Consider the following 21,858-nt stretch of genomic DNA (forward strand, 5'->3'; position numbering starts at 1 on the left):
TGCAGGTCAGTTGCAGCGTTGCACATGAAATATTTGCCGTCCTTTGGCTTATTTACCCTTATTAGTTCCGTCATTGAGAGTGAAACAGAGCCGTCTGGCGGCTGTTGTGGATATGAGACATGTTCCTCCTCCCCTCTCTGATCAACAACCAGCCTGGTGAAATCATATGCTGGCTAAACCTCCACACAGAAGCAAAATGGCCGATAGTAAACTAACCGATCATACAGCGTCTGACAGTCATCAAGGGGTTATGCATGTTTTGTTTACAGCTTGAAAAATACAGTCGCGCGAAAGTATATCCAGCGTTCAGCGGGTTTTTTTTTTCTACGTTTAACATTTCGCCTTTCGGTGATGTCATTTCTTATTCAACTTAGCCTTGAAAGCCTCGAAGAACTAGCTCGCTAAGCTAGCTAGCTTGCTAGCCTGCGAGCGGTAGGTCTGCAAGAATTTTTGCACAGAAGCACTTTATGTCCTATGTGATTCCCGAGGTGAGTATTAAACATTACGTGATATTGTTCAGAAGCTTCGTGTGCTGTTTAATAATGTTTAATTATTCCGCTACGACGCAGGTGAAACATTTTGGTATCTCAACAGCTTAGCTTGTAACGCGTTGCAATGCTGAGGAAACGTCACTTAAGTTCGTCGTTTTATTAGGCCGCGTCGACCGTTAGCTGTGCTGATGAAGAGCTCGCTAGCAGTCTGTTCAGTCACCTTTTCTCATTGTTTTTGATGCCGTTTTTGCGTTAACGTAACATGGCCTGTCTGTGGATTTTGTTAATCAAATCCACTCTTTTATATTTACGAGGCTTCTCGTTCTTCTCCGTAATGACGTGCGTGCCGCCTGCAGCAGTCAGTTTCGACCAGGTTTGACTGGTGCGTAGAGACGTACTGAGGCACCTTGTTCTGGGACACTGTGGACCTCCGGGGCTTCTGGCCATTGCTTAGTTAACCACTGCTTTGTAGTCTGTTGACCTTATAGCGAGGGGCTGTTCAGGTCGGTGTACACACTGGCTCTGTTGTGACACTGTTGTGTGCATCTTGGCTAACAGAGACGTCGGGCCCATTTTCAGCGGTTTGATCAAACCATTCCACATTCCCCCCATAAATGAACACCTTTCATGCAAATTTATATTTTGCTTTACACCACAACACGCCTCTCGCGTGACTTGAGTTGTGTATTTGCATGCATTTTGTGAGGTCAGAGAGCATGCCCTTCATAGCATTTCAGCTAGAATCCCCTGGATAATGCTATCATTACCTCAAAGCGTAGCGAATGTTGTAGAGTTTGACGCCACTTGTGTGTTTGATTGCGGTCCGTGTTGTCTCCTGCTTTCAATTGCAATGGTTTGCTGGTTAATGAATTATGCAGTGAGAAGCTAGGCTACTAAGGGCTGTTGTTTGGCTGTCCTACCGTGGTTAACATTACATACCTCACAACATGTAACTTCCAAATGAGTCATACTACACTGGGCAATGTTGTATTTTTAAATTTTATACAGGGTTAGAGAGTTATGATTAATGTGATATATGCAACCCAATGCCAGGTTTTATTCATATGATTTTAATAATCAATGAAATGCCATAAATTTAATTGATTAAAGATGCCACATCCAGTTCAAAATTAATACCAGTAAAACTAATCATAATCTGTCATGGACCCCCTAATATAATGTCACTCCATGCATATAGTTCATGTGGAGTTCTGGTTTTTACAGTATAAGACACAGGGCTGGCTACAGGCAAGGACCTCTCGAAGCAATTCATATCACAATACATGGGTCATAGCACATTTTATCATGATATATTGCATAAGTTAAATATTGTGACATTCTCCTTAATTTAAAAATAGAGTTTAAAATGCAACTTTCTGTGTACCATCTGGGTAATATGTTCATCATATTTTATTGATAATTCGTAGTTCAAATTGAGGCAAAACTGTTTAATTTAAAGTTTTCATTCTAATTTATTGAAATGTTTGCAAATTTGCACAGTTGGGCACTGCTACTGAACACATAAAAGGTAGCAGCCATAACATACATGGGTCAAGACATGATTTTATCTTGATATATGATGATATACAGAATTTATAGTCGTAGTTTGAATTTGTATACAGTATCATGAGAAAAATATCACAATCAATAGCTATATTTTTTTATTGCACATCACAAGTAAGAAAGCTGTGTTTATTTTTTAGTTACTCTCTATGTTGCTTGAGGTGTAACCTCAATAATTGAATGTGTACTTTTCATTTCACAGACAGGAGAATCAGTAAAGGGAACAGCAGTTCATGGAAGACAAGAAAAAGAAGAAAGAAGATAAAAAGAAAAGGGAAGCCTCTCAGAAGGTAAACTGCATGTTTATATTGCATGGCAACTTTCTTCTGTCATACAATTATTTGGTCAGAAAGTGTTGTCAAAGTTAATTTAGACCGTAGAGTTGATGTTAATTGGATATAATCAATATCAACAGTACCTTGTTGCCAATTTACTCATTTGAGGTCTCAATTGTGTGTTACTGTCAATAATTTCCTCCTGACATCTGACTTATTTTTTTTACTATATTCCAGGTGCCAGAACAGAAAATCAAAGGTAATTTTTTTCTTTTTTTATTTTGTCATCTTTTTGTCTTTATCATCCATTACTTCACATGATTATGGCAGTGGATTGGAATGGTTTTTTGTGTGTGTGTGTGTGTGTGTGTGTGTTTTACCTTAGAACATGTATGTATTGTGGTGATTCAGGGGATTTTTGTATGTTAAAGTGGTATTTCACCCCAAAAAATTAATTGACCCAAGTAGGTGTCTTGGGCTCACAGAGATGTTTTTCACTATAGTAGCACTTCTATGTGACCCTGGAATGATGTGCACATTTAGATTGATGCTAATGCCACCCCTTGACCACTAACTACAGATAATAGCAAAACTGTCCTATTACTTTGATTACAAACTCTCAAGCTAGTTGTCCAGTATAAACCAGGTTGACTTAATCCAGCTGTATGCTCAATAATTTACAAATGATTTTATGTGAGCTAAAACCAAACAAATTGCATCCTTTCTGGTCCATCCCTGGTTCAGGGTATCCCAGAGTGTGACCAGCCTGTGCATTTAAGGGAACAAGCTCATCTGTGCTCATTTGTGGTAGCGACAAACCCTAAAGGGTTGCTGAATAACATACCTGTTGTTTCTTTTTACTGCAAATAAGTTCGCTTCTAACAGTGATTCTAACTCTTTCATTTGTTTTAAACTTTATTTTTCAATTTTCAAGCGGTAATAAAAATCAACAACAAAAACAGATATAGAAAAACACAAGAATAAGGGGGGGCACTCTGTCTTACATGATGATGCCGTTTTGTCCATCTTACAGCATACAGCTCTGTTTTAAATTGTAAGCTGTATTTAATTTGTTCCATTGATCGTATTTCTTCTACAATGTCCAACCATTGGCTCAGTCCAGGTGGGTCCATCTTCAACCAATTTCTTGTAATGGCTTCTTAGCCGCAAGAGATAGAATTTTAAAAATGTGTATGTCCTCTTTACTTATTACATCCTTTGGTATCAGTCCTAGGTAAATAACTCAGGGGTCATTAGGAATCTTATATCCCAAAGTTTTCTCCATGGCTCTTAGGATCCCATCCAAGTGTGTATCTTCTTACATGTCCAAAAAAATTGAGAGTGGTTGTCACTCAATTGCCCACACTGTCTCCAACAATATTGTTGCTCACCCAGTTGTCTATTTTTAATCTTTGGAGTAATAAAAAATAAATAAATTAAATTTTTCTACCCAAATTCCCTCAATCTTCTGGAGCTTGTTGCTGTGTGTTTGGTCTTATTCCTGGAGTGCCAATCCCCCTCTGACAGCTCTACATTTAATTCTTTTTCCCATTTCGCTTTCATGTACATTGTATTTCTTCTCTGTTGCTTCAGTAAACCTCTATACAGTTTGAAGACAATTCTTGAAGGAATTTGCTCATAAGCACCTGTTAACACCTCAATCACATCATTCCCTTCCAATGAGATTTCCTTCTTAATTTCTGAGTCACAGAAGTTTCGAAGTTGTAAATATATCTGTATAAATCACCATCTTCTAATCCAAACGCATTTTTAAGTTGTCCAAATGATTTAAAGCGTTGTTTATCTGTGAGTGTAGATATAGCTGTTCCCTTATCTCACCACTTTCAAAGGTCCTATCTCAAACTCTTGGTCTGAATCTGGAGGTGCATGAAGGCCAAATCAACAGCTTACTCTCTCTAGTCAACTTGTATTTTTTGATCACACCATACCGTGTTTCGATTCTAATTCTTTATTGCTTTTGTACTTTAGTGCCAGAATCAGCCAAGCCCTCCTGTACCCAGCCACTCGCCACCCCAGGCTCAGTGTCCCCTAGCCCTGGCCCCATTGCCCCCTCATCCCCCAGTCTTGGTACTGCTGGGGTTTCCGCACAAGTTCCTCCTGGTGGTGGGAACAATGCAAAGCAGCGGACTGCTGTGGCCAACGGACAGCCCTCCTCCCCCTCTGGAAGCCAGACCTCCCAACAGCAGCGATACATGTCCAGAGAGGTTCCACCAAGATTTCGCTGCCAGCAGGACCACAAAGTGCTACTGAAAAGGGGGCAGCCACCACTGTCCTCCATGCTGCTTGGGGGAGGAGGAGGGGAAGAGGGTGCAGGAGGGGTTGGGGCAGGCAGTGGCTGGGGAGCCATCCCACCTCTTTCCTCACAGGGAGCAGACAACCCCAATGCAAACACAGCTGGAGCCACAGGTGGGTTAACTAGAAAGGATTAGCAAGCTTAATATTTCGTCCAATGAGTGAATAAATAGTCTGAGTTGTTTTTTTTCCATCTAGATTCCAACCTGGGTTCATCCTCTCCTTCGCCCCCAAACTCCTCCTCATCCTCATTATGTGTTGCTGATCTGTCGTCTTCTTCTTCTATTACTACTACTACTTCAACTTATGCAAATTCCACATGGGGGACAGGCTCTGTCAGCCAGTCCTCCTCTCAGGGTTGTGGGAAGGTGATAGTGGATGGGACTGACCTGGAGGATTGGCCTAGCATCCAAGGCGGGGCCAAGCTGAGTGCTGATGGGGCTGAAGGAAGGTTGCGGGAGGAAGATGGCTCCAGTAAACACAACAACAGTAGTGCCTCATGGAATGAGAGAAACATCCAGCAGAAGGGAGGATCTGGAGGAGGAGGACCAGGGAACATGGACTATCCCTCCCCACCTCGTTCTTCTCCTCTTTCCTCCTCATCATCGCTCAATGAATGTGTTCAGGCAAGTGGTGGTGCGTGGGGCTCTTCCACCTCCTCTCAAGTGGAGGCAGGGCTGGGATCAGCAGCATTTTACAATTCCAAAGTGTCCCATCTTCTTCCTGGGCCCCAGGAGAGCCCTGTGGGTGGCAACAACAGTGTTCCTGGTGCCAATTTCAACCCCAATGTGAACCCCTCTGCTTGGCCTGCCCTGGTGCAGGGTGGAACATCAACTTCGGCTAATGATGGCCTTCCTCTACACTCGTCCATTTCGTCAACGTCCTCATTTTCTGCCAGCACCACACTCATCACCACTCACCCTCTTTCATCTGTGAATCAAACGAGTCTCCCTAGGCAGTACACGGAGACAGCAGAAGTAGCTAGGAGTGCAGAACCGCAGCAGCCCTTGGTTTCCCAAGAGCTGGAGCCGGGTTCAGGTGGTGGAGCAGGACCAAATCAAGATGATGGCAATGAGAGGGAAAGTGTTGCTGATGTCGAAGGAGAAGGGAGTGGGAATCACTCTGGCTCTTCGTCTTCCTCTTCTGCTGCCTCTTCCTCTTGGAGATCCATGCCTGCAGTGCCCTCTGACCTTAGTACAGGTGCCTCACAGGCAGATGGATGGGGAGGAGAGGCTACTCATGAGAAGGAAGGGAATGTTTGGGGCTTTGGTAGCCAGGGTGATAAGGCAGGGTGGGGCAGGGAAAATGATGTTGGCTCAAATACCCCAGTGGTATCTCAGGGAGTGTGGGAAGAAAGGAGTTTGGAAGCAGAGCGGGGTGGCAAAGCAGAATGTGTAAGTTCAAGTAACTTAGCAATAGGAAGTGGAAGAGGGGGTAGTGGGAGCAGCAACAGCAGCAGTAGTGGAGGCAGTGTAGGTGTTGGTGGCAGTGTTTTGGACTCTGCCTCACCAAAGTTTGCAACTATGACAAAAGCTTGGGACAATCAGAAAGGGACGGAAAGTGGAGATGGGTTGGGTGGGGAGTGGGATGGTGGGCAAGGTGACGGCACTGTAGGGGGAAGACCTGCGTCCTCTTCTGGAGGAGGGTCCATAGCTGGTAGTGGTGGAGGAGGGAGTGGTAGTGGACAGAAACAGGAACAAGCCTCGCCTGTGCTCAACCACTCCAAGCATACCTCCAATGCTGAAGTGGCCTTACTTAGCATGCTCAATCGATCTGACCTGGATCCCAGGGTTCTGTCCAACACAGGCTGGGGGCAGACCCAGATTAGACAGAATGTGGCCTGGGACTTGGACACCACAACAGGAGTAGGAAACAGAAATGAAAGAAGCACTTCATCCTCCTCTGCATTCTCATCAGGAACAATGAATGCCACCACTATTCGCAGTTCTGGGTACCTGTCTAACAATCCATCTGCCGGCAGTCACACAGCCAGTGTGAACCCTGACCCTGTGTCAGTGAGGGACAGTTGGGATGGTGGTTCGCACACATCTGGTAGCACTATAAAGAAGCCAGGAATGCCTGAAAATGATATAGAGGGCAACCAGGGAAAGGCAGCTCAAGGCTGGGGTGATCCTCCACCTGAAAACCAGGGCAAAGGATGGGGGACTGAAAAACAGCAATGGGGGGATCACAGAGGAGGGAACTGGAGAGACATTGGGGAACAGGGTAGTGGGTGGGCAGATCCAGAGGACAAAGGGACAGGGGGGTGGAAGGGGAGTGGAAGAGGGGAAGTTGGTTCTTGGGGAGGACAGAGTGGTGGGCGAGGAGACTGGGGGCAGAAGGACTCCTTAGCTGGAGGTGGATGGAATGATGGGCGAAGCAGAGGTGGAAGCAATTCTGATGAGGGTTCTTCCTGGGGTAATTTGGATGAAGGGGGATCTCAGCGTGGAGGATGGGGAGATGTCGGTGGAAACAAGTCACACCAGGACTGGGGGAGTGCCAAGCCCCACACAGCAGCAGCACAGATACCAAACAGCCAAGTGGCAACGATGAAATCCCCAAATCAACAGCAGCACCAATCACAGGGCCAGCAGCCTCCAGGAGGGCCCACACAAGGAGGGTGGAACAGCCGGCCTAATGTTGGAGGTGGAGGTCCACCATCCAAGAATCAGAACCAAAGTTCAGGCTGGATCTCTGGTCCAATCCCCCAAATCTCTGGGGGTGGGGGGGATTCCCTTGAGCCTAGTGGTTGGGAGGAACCCTCCCCTCAGTCCATCAGTCGCAAAATGGAAATAGATGATGGCACTTCAGCCTGGGGAGACCCAAACCGCTACAACAGCAAGAATGTGAACTTGTGGGACAAGAACAGTGCTACACCCGGCCAAAGCCATGGTCAGCAGGCCCCACCAACGTCCATGCAGCAGCAGCCGCCTAGAAGGCAGCAGGGGCTGCAGCACAGCAAGGATCCAAACCCTGGCAGTGCAGCAGTGGGTAAGCAGAATGTGTTCACCAACAAATATTTTGCATCCAAGTTGATATTGTTACTATAGTACTAATGTCGTCTCTTTTTCATTAGTCCATCATTTTGATAGTATGAAGTTCAGCAGTAAAGCTTCTTGCTAATCTCTTGTCATCACAACCTCAAAATTTGCCTTTTTACTTGTGCACATTATAACATTTTTGTGGTCACTTTTTCAGGTCCAGGAATGTGGGGTACACAGTCTGTTGATAGTGGTACAGCTTCCTGGAGCCAGGCTCCAGATACAGCAACCGGGTGGGGTGACCAAGATGATTCTGGCAAAACATCTGGTTGGGGTAACCCATCACCCATCCCTGGTAAACCTGGTAAGAAGAGAAAAAAAAAATAGAATTCACAACATTGAAATATCTTTGTTCTGGGTTCCAAATGTGCATTATCATTTTGTTGCATGACACTGAGTCTCAAAGCAAACAGTCTCCCTTTCAATTAGAATACATTTGAGCATCTAACAAGCAGAAGATTCAAACAGAGGAAATGACTGCTGACATTATTTTAACTATTTGTTATGGTTTTGTTGCAGGCGCCAAGTCAATGGAAAGCTGGGGTGGGAAGGGGGATAGCTCGATGGCAGCCTCCCGTCATCCCAGCTGGGATGAGGAAGATGATAGTGGTGGTGGAGGGGTCTGGAATAGTGCTGGCTCTCAAGGAAGCAGCTCTTCCTTCAACTCTGGAGGCTGGGGACAGACCCACGGAGGGAGGAGAGGCAATATCAAGGTTAGCTGAATGAGCTGCTAGACTATCCAAATTTACCTTAGCCTCCCTCAGCCCAATATTGAAAATTTAAATAAACCAACAGAAAAAGGCAATTTCATAGGTTTTTGTGTATCTATTCCTCATTTGTATTTTTGTTCTTTGTTGACTGGGGATAATGTTTGAAATTCTTCCTTAAAGGGTGGAGCAGGAGACAGCTGGATGAACCCAGTGTCACGGCAGTTTTCAAACATGGGTCTTCTGGTAAGATTTTAATACACACACTGACATACACTAACAAAGTAGTCAAATTTAAATGAAAATCAATAATGTCTTGCCTTTTATTTTTCTGTCACGCAATAACTTTACTGTTACTTAGGGGGATGACCCAGGTGTTGATAAGAAGACAGAAGCAGACAAGAGAGGAATTGGTGACTACAATGGAGAGATGCGGAGGGGAGGAAGAGGGGGAGGAGGTTATCGCATGCCTAGTTCCAAAGACACAGGTCCTGTTGACATGGGGCCCTATGGTGAAAAAGTATGAGCCTGTTTCCTTTCACCTTTGTATAGTAAAACTTCTCAACAGTTATTCTGTGTTGAATTTTGTTTGAGATGTTCAAAACTAGCAATTTTTATTATTTAAAGTGGTGTCTTTTATGCTAATTTCTGACAAGTTTGGTGTAAAAATGACAACAATCTGATGAGAGAACTCGACCACCATGACTGCTTTTACATGGTGTTTGGTTCTGTTGTCCAGATGGGTGGCCATGGCGTGTTTGTTGGCAGTGGCGGAGGCTTGCCTCAGCATAGAGGGATACACCAGCCTAGCATGCATCCTATGAACCCCTCCCAGGGGTTACGTGCTCAAGTGCCTCATCAGTTCCTGTCTGCTCAGGTCTGTTTTCATATGTCTCCTCTGATTGGTTATGATGAGTAAGGTGTGAATGATTTGAGTTAGACAAATTATTGGCCATAATGCTGATGCTGCACTGAAATAGTTGGAGAGGGGGAGGGAGTGAAATGCAGCAAACCCTGTTGAGCTGGTTAGTTGACTCGGTGGGCATGCTAGCTGTTACACATTTACTCCCTCACTATGTCACGGTGTGGCAGTAGATCCAACACAGCAGTGGCTGTTTCACTTCACAAGATTGTGTTTAACAGGGCATTTATAGTTATTTACCTTTTGTAAAATACTGCACTGTATCTCCTCCATGACCTATACATGAACTGTTCTTTCAATTGTTCAACACTCCCACAACACGTTTGCAACTTCTTGAGTTCTCGGTCTCCTTTTTTGGACCAAATGGTAGCCTCCACCTTAGTAGTTCAGAAAAATGTATTCAGGCCCGCACTTGTTGCATCTTGAACTCTCAAAAGCCGTGTTGTTGAAGTGGCTGCTCAAAGTCTGATCATTTTCTTACTTCCTCTTTGGAACTGAAATTTCCTTGACCATAAAAGTCAGAAGATCAATGCAAAATTCTTAAAAGAAACAAAACTAAAACAAAAACTTAAAGGCTGTTTGCTATTTCAAACAATAGATCATATTGGATTTTATTACAAGACCGGTAAAACAAACATACTTAAGTCCCACATCAGAAATTTAACCTAGAAAAATAGACAGCCTTGATCAGCTGTGTCACCCTTTGACTGATATTTCTGTGGACACATTTGGAAACGAAGGAGTTTTATCAGTTCGAGTTTACCTGTTACCGGTGGTTGGTGTTCTTGCTCAAAGTTTCTGTATCAAAAGCCACATACAAATAAATTCCTGTGATATGCAGGTGCCGGGTCCTATGCTGAAGCAGATGCCCTCTCCCGGCGGCAGTGTAGGTGGAGTGGTTGGAGGAGTAGGAGGTGTCGGTGCCGTTGGAAGTGTCGGAGGGGTCGGTGGTGTTGGTGGAGGAGTGTTCCCACCTCAGATCTCCCCCCAGCAGCTAGCAATGCTCAGCAACATTTACCCCCACATGCAGCAGTTCCATCTGGTATGTGCCTAAACGCTGATTGATTCATCACATTTCAATATTCTAATTTTATAAAAACGGGGGCATGGTGCTGAGCAAAACCCGGAGGAGCGCGTATCGTTAAAATGAAAATATCTGGTCCACCTTGAAAGTTGATCCACCTTAAATTAGCCTTTGCTAAAGGCTCTAATGTCAGGATTAGCCAGTGACGCACAGGAACCCTGAGAAGCTGTAGCATTTAATGCACTGCTATCGTCAACAGCTGTGATTTCACACACGTGTGCTCATTCTCGACTGCACACTCGCTAACAATTTTACACACAACATAAATCATTAAATCATAAATCACTCCTGAGAGGAGTTTGTCACTTGTATAGCAGGTGTTTCGTTAACAAACATCTCAAAAAATGTGTTTTAAAAAAATAATCCAATTGTTAAACCTGGCAGGGAGTTAATTTGCAACACAGCACAAACCTTCCTTTGGCGAACGTTAATCCTAAATATATGATCAGCTTGCTTGTTGGAATCTCTTTGGCTTCACTGAAGTGAACTGACCTGGGTATAGGGCAAGATAATACTTCCAGGGAGATGTAAGGCGGAGCCCTCTTCTCCTGGTGAAATGTTGCAGTGTTTTCTATACACGGATTTGTGTGATGATTGCATCCTTTTCCTTAGCATTTTAGAATGTTGTTTCATTTCAGGGCTTTGTGTAATGATTTACCCAGCCCCTCCTTGCACCTCTTCTGCTCGTTCTTACTGTGAAAAGTAACCACAAGGTGGACAACCATTTGGTAAAGGGAGAATTTCTGCTCAGTATGCATAATTGGCGATCCTTTGAGCATGCGGCCTTGACGATAAGCTCGACCCTCCTTCCGCGCTTGCAACTGCTTGCCCGCCCTCCCCCGTCAGCTGCCGCCACACATTCAGTCTGATTCTATGGGAAAACTACCATGTACTAAAGATGTCTGTGTAGGTTCTCATTCATCCAGGTCATCATATGACGAACCATGTACTAAAGCCAAAACTTCATCTAAGTTCTTTTATATGAGCAATAGCAGTAATATTCTTTGTTTACTTCCATCTCACAGGCATGTCAGCTCTTGCTACAACAACAGCAGCAGCAGCAGCAGCAGCAGCTCCTGCAGAACCAGCGGAAGTTCCCTCAGCCTCAGCCCCTCAGGCAGCAGCCGGACCCACAGCAGGTGGGTGTTTCTGGATACCATACAATACTATGCAGTGTCATCAGGACCTCAGTCTTAACATTTCGTAGCACTCAAACACACGACAGACCTTATTAAATGATATGGGTATGTCAGTGCTACTTGTGGGAAGTGGTTAGAATCTTTAAAATTTTTTTTTTTTTTACTGAATTCTCTCTTAAAAATTTTGTGACACTCTTGAACTCCTCTAGCATCACCCTTAATTGTGAATTTGTAAGATTGCATATGTTGGTGACCCCCTATTTTTGACCATTCACTGTACCATGCACTCATTCTTTACTGTGCTATGTTCTTGAATGTCAGCTGGCGAGGATTGTGGCTATTCTGCAGCAGCAAAGACATCAGCATGGTGGAGTTGGAGGAGCAGCAGGAGGAGGTGGGAGCTCCAAACTGTCCCCCTCTCATCTCGGAGGTGGCCTGTCTAAACAGTCCATGGTAGACCCTCTTCCACATCCTGGAATGGGCGGCCCCTTATCAGACCTTCATGCCAAAACACAGGGGATGTACTCTGGTGAGTTCAGCCAAATTTAATACATTCATACCTACAATTGCATGGTAAAATAATCATTATGGAATCATGTTGGCAATGACCACTCAAACTGAGGAGCCTCAAGTAATTGTGCACTGTTAGAATATCCTGCCATGGTCCATACATTTGTCTAGATGGGCCAAAAGGAACCATCCACCTACATCTAATTTGTCTACATACAGGCAAACGTGGCTTTTGCAATTATTTTTTAATTGTTCTCCGACATTTACCAGTTTTGCCCAAGTCAGGGAGGGGCCAGAGTTGTATGTTTGCATAGTGATAAGTACAGAGTTGACAGAGATGCTGATAAGGAGCATGACAGATTGCCTGTTAGCAAGTCAATATTTCATGGTTGCAGCATCGTTCGAGAAGGCAAATGTTGCATGACGTTGGATTTTTTGCTGATATCCAGCTGCTTACTCTGATACCAATATATCCACTTTTCCCCACAACTAATCACAGAGATCATCATATCTCTTCTTTATTGAATGTTGTATTGAATGTACTGTTATCCTGATGGCCCGCGGCAGATGCAGACAGAAGGTACAGTGCTTGTATATAATATTACATTGAGTAAAATAAAACAATTCCAACTAAGGTTTTATTAAACATATATCATAAACGGGCTGATCCCAAAGCTATTGTAAATTTTTAACTGACAGTGAAATCGTGTTTTTATCATGGCCAGTTAACTAATTGCTGGGCAGCAACATTTATTGTTAAGCTTCTGTGCTGAAAAATCAACATTATTTTCAATCACAGTTAGATTTGCCAAGGTCAACACGAATGTTTGTGTATGTGACCGCATGAAGATTAAAAATGATACGTCACATCCAAAGGTGGGTAGAGTAGCCAGACATTGGACTCAAGTAAATGTACTGTGACTTTGAAATAATATTTACTCAAGTAGAAGTTGAGTAGCCATGCAGATAATTATTTGAGGCAGAGGAGGAAAATATTTAGTGAAAAGACTCCTCAAGCATTGAGTTACTTTGGATTTATTGTTTAATCAGAGCAAAAGGGGAAAAAAATCCAATACATAAACAAAACATAAAAGAGCAATGAGCATTTAACCAACAATCTCTTATTTTAAGTTTTAGAAGTAAAAGGATTAGGAAAAAAGATTAAAAACAAAAGTAATGAGCTGAATGTAAAAGCAGCATTTTTTCCTCACAGATACTTTTTACTTTTACTTGAGTGTATTTTACATTAAAACTTCTCTTTATAAGTACAACTTATCCAAAAGCGTACCTAATTAATTATAACTGTGTAAATATAATGCATTATTACCTACCCTTGGTCCTATCAAAATTTTGAAGCAATTGAAGGCTAGCTTGCATTGTTAGCTAAGTAGCTGATTGATCAACAGCATTGGCCACAAAGACTGAAGAAAGGAACTCTTTAAAGCAGTGGTGGTGAAACTGAGCTGAACATGAGTATTAATATACGTATTTTACTTCTTGTCAGGACTCGCCCCTGGTGGCAACCTGTCAGGATTGGAGCTCAGTCCCATGATGGGAGGGATGAAGGACACAGGAGGACAGCAGTCCAGATTCAAATGGATGATGGAGGGGCATTCCCCTGCTCCATCCCCCCCTGACACAGCCCTTCACAAGAATGGTAGGTTAACAGATGGTTCAGAACATGATTTTTGCAGAGGCAAGATCCACATACCTCCCAAGCTGTTGTCAATCTGGTCTGAACTCGCCCTCATTCACAGTGTATCTTAATGAACCTCTGAGGTTAGAAGGATGTGGAAACAATTATGTCAATTTATGTGGTCTTCATTCTGACTGTATTCCATTCCTTAGGCCCTTTACCTAATGTGATAAAGGTAAGAGGAGGATCCCCTTACTCCCAGTATGAAATGTTGGGCGGTGATGGCTTAGGCATCCCCTCTCAAGGCTCTGCAGACAACTGGCACCGCACGCCCGGGAGTAAGATGGGGAACAAACCTGCCACATCCAGCTGGCCTCCAGGTAAGCATTTCTCTCTCAGGTCCTTGTTACCACGCAGTGACGATGGATAACTTAAACCAAGGCTGAGATATGCCAAGGGCCTTATGCAGAGACATAGCATACAATTTCCATCAATCATTCTGTACTTTTTGGGTTCTTTGTTGTAGAATTCCAGCCCGGTGTGCCCTGGAAGGGAATCCAGAGTAGTGGAGACACAGAGTCTGACCTCTACATCACCCCTGGTAGTGTTCTTGGCTCCCCAGGACCCCCGACCCTCAACGACTCCGACCACCAGTTATTGCGAGACAACATAGGTATTTGACTAAATGTGCTAAATATTTCATAGGTTGCTATCTTTTTTTCCTTGCACTTCAAAGCATCATTTATAAATCCCCCAAATCATGACAGTTCACTCAGAATTGGTCCCAGATAATAGATTACGAGGATTTACTACTATAATGACATTAGTCCTTTCGTAATCTTTCCATCTTATAATGCTAAAGCTACATTGGTTTTATAGAGTTCCATTCTGACGCTCTCTCCTCTGAGGATGAGGGCTATGAAAGAAATATTCAGAAAATATCACCACTGTAAAGTGGTAGTTTTTATATTGAGAATAATGAAGTAGAGTTGTTTCTACAAATCAGATTTCTGTCCTCTTTTTTTTCCTCCAGATTATATAAACTTTCGTAATAATTGAACACAGGTTCCAAGTAGAGTTGCATGAACAAAATACAAAAACTAATGTTTACGTGTTGCTGTTTTCAAAATAGCATAAACAATTTTAAAACATCAAAACAAAAAAATGTTAAATCATCATGTCTCACCTCAAGTAGTTTACTGCGTCAGTGATTTCTTTACATTTCCTAGTGGTGGTGTCCTTTGGCATTATACCAGCAATTGTTTCTGGAATTTTGTTTAATTAGACTTTGGCAGCTTTCACTGGCATGTTTCTCGTACTTTTCTCTGCACCAGCTTGGTTGTTGATACAGATTGTTAAGGTTGCCATGGGGGGACGAAGCGACTTAAACTTCGCAAGCTTTGCACAGACTTTCTGCTGGTTGTAGATATTTAGCAGCATCCATGTTGGTCACTCTGATCATGTGACCATACACACAAGCTTCAAGCATCAGGACAGCTCATGGGTGTAACATTAACTAACTTCACACACTAAGGCAGGGCTCCAGACTAACTTTTTCACAGGTAGCACTGGTGCCACCCACCTTTCCAGTTGGTAGCGCCACCTTTTTCTTCGTATAGCGTGGTATTAATACATGACCTTATCTTGATGATAGTTGTTAATTTGCATACCATAGTTTTGCCTTGATGTAAAGATTGACAATGACCCAAACTTGATATTTGCAAAATATTTTAATGTGCAATTTCATTGCCTTCTATTTGTATAACTTTTTACTGCTGCATAGACAACATTCTTAACTAAACTAACTGTGCATCATTTATTCAATTCAACTTAACTTAAAGTGACAGCAGCATGAATTCACAGGTGTAACTCATAAACTTGAAGAGCATTGTCCTCTTTTTGTATAACTTTTTACTGCTGCATAGACATAACAAATTGTGTTCTACCTGCAACGCACAGGCCACATTTCCTGCAATACTCAGACACCATGGCTTGTCCCTCATATCATAACCACGGGAACTGCGCCAGCCATTTTGGCTGAAAAGTGTACTTTTTCCTTTTCCCCGCCGTCGCTTTCACCAACCCGTCACTATCCTCTTCACTCTCGTAATCGGACTCTTATCGGTTCTTCTCTCCTCATTGCCTCACCCACCTCCAGCTACCTCATTTGTCTTCTCTGCAACATTTATGTTTTTCGAAAAAAATCCAGAAGAGACCACTTCATGTGTGCTGTTGTGCTGCTTGTTTTTTGTTGTTTTGTTTTGTTCTTTTTTCGTGGGGTTGATGAGTGAGCGCAATGCATGTACATTTGGTGCACATGATCAGACCGGTGCAGACAGACGGGCAGAGAGAGAGAGAGAAGGGAGAGGGGACTCAACGGACTGAGCCAGAAAGTAATATTGTATCATCAACCAAAAGGGAGTTTATTATTATTTTTTTAATCTACTCTCCTCCACAAGTCGCACTGGTGCCACCTCGTTAAATTTTAACTCGCACCTTAAAGAAATTAGGTCGCATATGCGACTTTATAGGTATCACTCCGGAGCCCTGCACTAAGGATGGGTAATCAATTTCACAGATTCAATTGCAGCCTGTTTTGTGAACTGTTCTCGCACAATGCTGTGATTAGATTGATTGTGCAGCACTATTTTCAGTGCTCTTTATCCAGAAAAATTCCTGAATCAGATTTTGTGTAATAGTGTTGGGATGAATCATGGTTGCCTTGCCTCATATGTGATTTGTTGTAGGGCCAAACCCCTCCCTCAACACCTCGCTGCCTTCACCTGGTGCCTGGCCCTACAGTGCCTCAGACAGTCCCCTCAGTAATGCACACAGCACAGGTATGTTTGGCTAATTTTCTTTTTTCTTGAATATTTGCTCCTGTTGCATTGTGGATCTACTTCATGGAATTATGTACTTTTTGACATTTCTGTTGTTTTCTTGGTGTACAAGTAATGCCTTTTCTACCAAAGGAGTTAGCTTAACTCTCATTTCTTTGTTTTGTTTGTCAAACACATTTTCCCCCTTTTTCCCCATGGCCCATTTCCTCTTCAGGAAAGTACTCCGAGTACAAGCCCAGCTGGCCCCCAGAGCCCATCGGACAAAACAAGTTATGGAAGACCAATCGAAACAGCTCGCAGCTGCCACGCCCCCCTCCTGGCTTAACCAATCAGAAGCAGACCACACCCTCTCCATGGGGCAGTGGAGGCCCGCGGTTAGCCCGGGGCTGGGGAGGGGGTGGGATGAACCAAGAATCAAGATTTGTGCCAGGTAACATTTATGTTGACACTCGCGAGCTTGACAACTTACAGTATAGAAACGGTTCAAGACAGCGATGTGATGACTGAGGTCTGACTACAGTATCACAGCAGCTAGTTTATAAAAGTTGACTTCAGTGTTGCTTTTGTGTGCGTCTCCCACTAGATTATCTCCACTAATTGTTTTTTCCTTGTTCTCCGTTCTATTTCTCTTCCTTCCTCTGAAGTCACAGCTTGGAGCGATGGTGTGGCCTCTAGAGGCAGTTGTTGGTTGCTGCTAAGCAACCTGACCCCTCAGGTAAGGCGTGAGCAAAAACAGAACAAGGCCAGATAAGAACAGATGGATCCCCTGAATACACACGTCACAAAAACCTTTAAGAAATCTTGTAGCTCAGAAATATTTATGATGTAAAAAGACAGGACAGCAGACTGATGAAGAAAAGACAACCTGAGTGTTCAGTAGATGGACTGTAGAATTCATCATGGCTGTAAAATAAAATGGCTGTCCAGACATATTTAGGGTTATCTAGGATTTGAATTTTGCATCACAAACACTGCACTGTGTTCATTCATCTGTATTCTTCAGTCTGTTTTATGCAAACGAGACAGTACGATGCGTGACCCAGCTATAATTGGATTATGATGTTGGATGAGCCATTTAATCAATTAGGGTTTGCACAAACTACAGTAGCCTGACACCGCTCTGGAAAAAAGTTTCATTATAAGACGAGACAAAGTTTTTGTTAGATGGCTTCATTTTTTTTACAATATCATGGGGCCTCACTCAGAGCTTGTGTCCAAATGGTTGAACATCTTGCTGCTGTAGTTTACTGTGACAGAATCGGGTAAAGTCACCATGCAGACTTTCACTACATAATTTATCAACTGCAGTTTTTCATACGCATAACCATTGTTATATAACCTCCTTGACCCTTTACTGCACTAATAATGACAATAATTGTGGTCAATTAATGGACTGTTACTGTATTACCTTCCCTGTAGATTGATGGCTCCACACTGCGGACTATCTGCATGCAACACGGCCCCCTGCTGACCTTCCACCTTGGCCTGACCCAGGGCAGTGCACTTATTCGCTACAGCAGCCGTCAAGAGGCAGCCAAGGCCCAGGGTGCACTGCACATGTAAGTTAGCCTACAACAACACTAATATGTAACATTGTTTACATGCATATTAATATTCCACTGTTACACAAAAATATCAACGGATATTCAGAGCATTCATTGCGAGTCTGTGTTTTTAAAGCAATTTAAGACCTAAACTAAAAATGCGCAAGCTTAACACTCCTGTGTAGATTGCTAACAAGGCATATACCTCGTCTAATTACTTTCAGTTTAAATTATTAGTTATTAAACATTTTATAATGAATTAAGCAAATGGTAGAGAAATAGTTGAAGGAACTTTCTTTCTTTTCATGAACCCACATGAGGAGAAGTTATAATTGTAAACTATAGTGGGTAATACGTTAACCTGACAGGAGGAAAGTAACTGCTAACTTTCATTCCACTATTTGTCTTTCTTGCAAGTGTAGCAAGTCAGAATTTTTGCAGTCAAAACAGGTGGAAGATAAATTTTCCTCTGGCAAGTAAACAATTAGTTGGACGATTGTCATTTTCAAAATTAGGCAAAAAAAATTGAAAATGATCCAAATATGAGGTACTTGTAAATATGACCGTTTATATATACACTGATTATTCACGCTCATTAACACATTGGATACAGAAATTATGAAAGAAAAATAAGCAATGTGAAGGGTTGTTCTACTGCTCTTATTTTGTTATCACTTTAATGGCTTATAAGACTTCTGTTGTATCTCAGGAAGTTGGACAAAATTTGTTTTACTTGCTAGCAGTCTACATGGTAGCTTTAAGGTAGAGCCATTAGGCATCTAGCTGTAAACGGGCTAAGTTATTGTGTTGCAATCTTGTTAACTGATGTTAAAAACCCAGACTTAAGACATACATTTACAAATATGTTTATATATGTATCCAAAGAACACTCCTGAAACCTGATGAATATCAGCTTTCCATGTGTCTTTATCAAAAACTGCTAAATCTGGAAAAAGGCCAAATTTCTGAACTTGACCTTGTCATTGCATAAACTTTTAGTTTTCCAGAGTAATAGTGGAATATTAATGCACATGGAAAGATAGCCAGTAAGCATCCTCTTGTTGCTCTAAAACCTTTTTTTCTTTCTATCCTTTCTTAGGTGTGTTCTGGGCAACACCACCATCCTGGCGGAATTTTTGAGTGACGAAGAAGTTGCTCGCTATTTTGCACATTCCCAGGCAGGAGGTGCAGAGGGGGCCAGCTCAGGAGGGTCAGCAGCTGGTGGGACGCAGGGTCCCCCTGGAACAGGCACCGCTGTGGCCAGCAGTGGGGGCAGTTCGCCAGGAAGCGAGAGGGCAGCAGCGGGTACAACGTCAGGTGGAAATGGCAATGGCAGTGGAGGAGGGGAAAGTGGAGCAGCTGTTTTAGGTAGTGTAAGGTCCCCTGGCGCTGGCTGGCAGAGTCTTGATGGTACAAGCAGTTCTTCAGAATCCTCTTCAGCCCAAGGACCTGGGCTGGGGATATTTTCCCAGTGGAGCACTAACGGGGCAGGTGGAGGAGGAGGTGTTGGAGGAGTTGAATCTGGGAGGTCTGGACTGTGGGGGGGCATGACTGCAGGATACCCCAGCAGCAACCTGTGGGGGGCACCACAAATGGAGGAAAGGCACCAAATGGACAGCCCTGCCGCTTTGTTGCCTGGTGATCTCCTGGGGGGTGGAGCTGATTCCATCTGAATAGCCCGCTCCGTTGTAGGTTTGGACACACTGATTCAGCATACACTGGGATACATATGTACTTACTATAGCACACATACACATTTACATTATATGCATATTAATGTACTACACATGTGCATACATATACATGGTATGCATATTAATGTGCACACACACAAAAAGCAGAAATGTGAGACATGCTTACACACATTCTTGTGGCCAGACTTAAGCTATTATATAACAAATGCAGGGACTGTTAGATGTGTATACAGCCTTTTTCCACAGATGAAGATTTCAACTGCTTAGACTTGAAACCTGAAAAAGAATGAAAAGTCAGTTGGTCTGAAAGACTTGACTGGATTGCAATGTGCTTAGTAAATAGGGGACTTTTGAACAGATTTACATACACGTGCACACACCAAAAACTGACAAGCCTTCAGACAGATGGGCACTGTAAACAGCATTACCTTCATCGTATAAGAGAACTTAAAACTACTACATGATGTGAGGTTCAAGTGCAGTTTGTATTCATGTCCCCTTAAAAACGGAGACCGAATCCAAACACATGCAAACAGCTCTGATTGACAACAGAACTGTATCTTACTGTGTATGTCAAGTTTGTTTTTTGGTTGTTTTTTTTTTTTTTCAGTTTGTTTGTATGTATGGCTTTAATTTTTGAACAGTGAAAATATTGAAAAATGTACTTGTTTTGTTTTCAAAATGCTGACCTCCTACTGTTGTATCTTGCGCACTCTTTCTCTGTTATTCTCTCTTGAACATGTTTGTTACTGTTGCAGTGATAAATGTTAAATTGCTGGCAGTTTGAGGCTATGTTGCATTTCTCCGTGTGTCGATACTTTGTGTGTGTGTGTGTGTGTGTGTGTGTGTGTGTGTGTGTGTACGCGTGTGCGTGCAGTATCATACACAGGATATGGACATGAGAATGAGTGAGATTGAGACCAAGTAAGTGGATGAAACCACAACCGTTGATGTGTGACTGTGTGTGTGTGTGTGTGTGTGTGTGCATGTTACTGCCTCTCATAAATGTGGGCAAGGCTGCTTACTATACAGAAGGTCTATACAAAAATATTTTGAGTGCATTCGGTATACTGCTGACTGTGTGTTAAGAAATATTGGCACTAATGCTTTTTCTCTCATTTGAAGTTGTTTTTTTTTTTTTTTAGCAGAAATGTCTTTTTTATTGTCCGACCTGCAATAATAAAAAAAGAACATTTTAATGACACAAAGAGCTGAAGGCATATGCGTTGAAAAAATGGAAATGCCAAATCTTATCAAACTGTGTGGAGGGGGAGGGAGGGGTGGGACGGGTTGTTTACAGATGCAGAGTAAGATTTACCGTACGTTTTTAATGTTCTGTTGTTGTGTATTCGTTTTAAATTAAGACGGGCTTTAACACTCCTGTTCAGTGTTTTTGTTTTGAGATTTTACAAAGGAAACATTTATTTAAACAAATGAGAACAAGATTAATAAAGATGAAAGTATTGGCTTCTAAATGTGTGGGGTTTTTTTTTTTCTCAGTATGACCTTCAAGTTTGAATTTGATTTTGATCATGATGTAAAAAAAAAAAAAATTGCTCATCTTCGTTTTAATAATTGAAAATCCGGAAACAAGTGCATACGTCCATCTGTCCCTTCCTCACCAACCACAAACCAATCCTACTAAACAGCCATCATCCCACAGTAAACCACTTCCCCCTGAATGAAATTTTGAAGGCCTGGAGTAATTCTGTGTTGCCTTCACACCAGAGATTCTCTTGTGGACACGGACAAGAAAATACTCATATATTTGGAGATGTAACTTGCTCCCTCAATTTGGTTGATTTTGAGATCACAAGAGATTACTTCTAAAAAAAAAAAAAAAAAAAATTATGTGAGAGGAACATGAGATTCATTGTGGCAATTTTTATTTATTTATTTTTTAAATTTTTGTTATACACAAACGATTTTGCCAATGAATGCAATAGGCAGAGTTCTAGAAATACTCTTAAATGTTTTGACATACAGAAGAAATGAGGATGGATGCAGCCAACTAGTAATGGAGAAATGGGATTTCATGAATGCCAGCAAATCTGGCATCTACCAGGTGAGAGATTAACGGTACCGATTGTCAAAGCGCA

General features: G+C 42.6%; 1 protein-coding gene across 2 annotated transcripts; it reads left to right on the forward strand.

Annotated features, from left to right (window-relative positions):
• Positions 1-157: 157 nt before the first annotated feature.
• On the forward strand, positions 158-21,847 carry LOC147245498 (trinucleotide repeat-containing gene 6B protein-like). Of its 2 annotated transcripts, none has more exons than XM_086186275.1 (21): positions 158-488; positions 2,257-2,344; positions 2,567-2,588; positions 4,319-4,756; positions 4,841-7,633; positions 7,841-7,987; positions 8,203-8,396; positions 8,574-8,636; positions 8,752-8,910; positions 9,130-9,267; positions 10,154-10,354; positions 11,422-11,535; positions 11,857-12,064; positions 13,550-13,702; positions 13,894-14,061; positions 14,208-14,354; positions 16,429-16,521; positions 16,736-16,951; positions 17,172-17,236; positions 17,941-18,080; positions 19,165-21,847. In XM_086186275.1, the coding sequence occupies exons 2-21, from the start codon at positions 2,288-2,290 to the stop codon at positions 19,736-19,738; spliced, it is 6,090 nt and encodes a 2,029-aa protein (XP_086042401.1). In that variant the 5' UTR covers positions 158-488; positions 2,257-2,287; the 3' UTR covers positions 19,739-21,847. The 2 variants fall into 2 exon arrangements, with proteins under 2 accessions (XP_086042401.1, XP_086042400.1); XM_086186274.1 differs by having other exon boundaries at positions 159-488; positions 17,166-17,236.
• Positions 21,848-21,858: the final 11 nt, after the last annotated feature.

This window comes from Aulostomus chinensis, chromosome 18 (assembly GCF_037954235.1).
Source record: "Aulostomus chinensis isolate RoL2024-O1b breed Wild chromosome 18, RoL_Achi_v1.0, whole genome shotgun sequence".
NCBI lineage: Eukaryota > Metazoa > Chordata > Actinopteri > Syngnathiformes > Aulostomidae > Aulostomus > Aulostomus chinensis.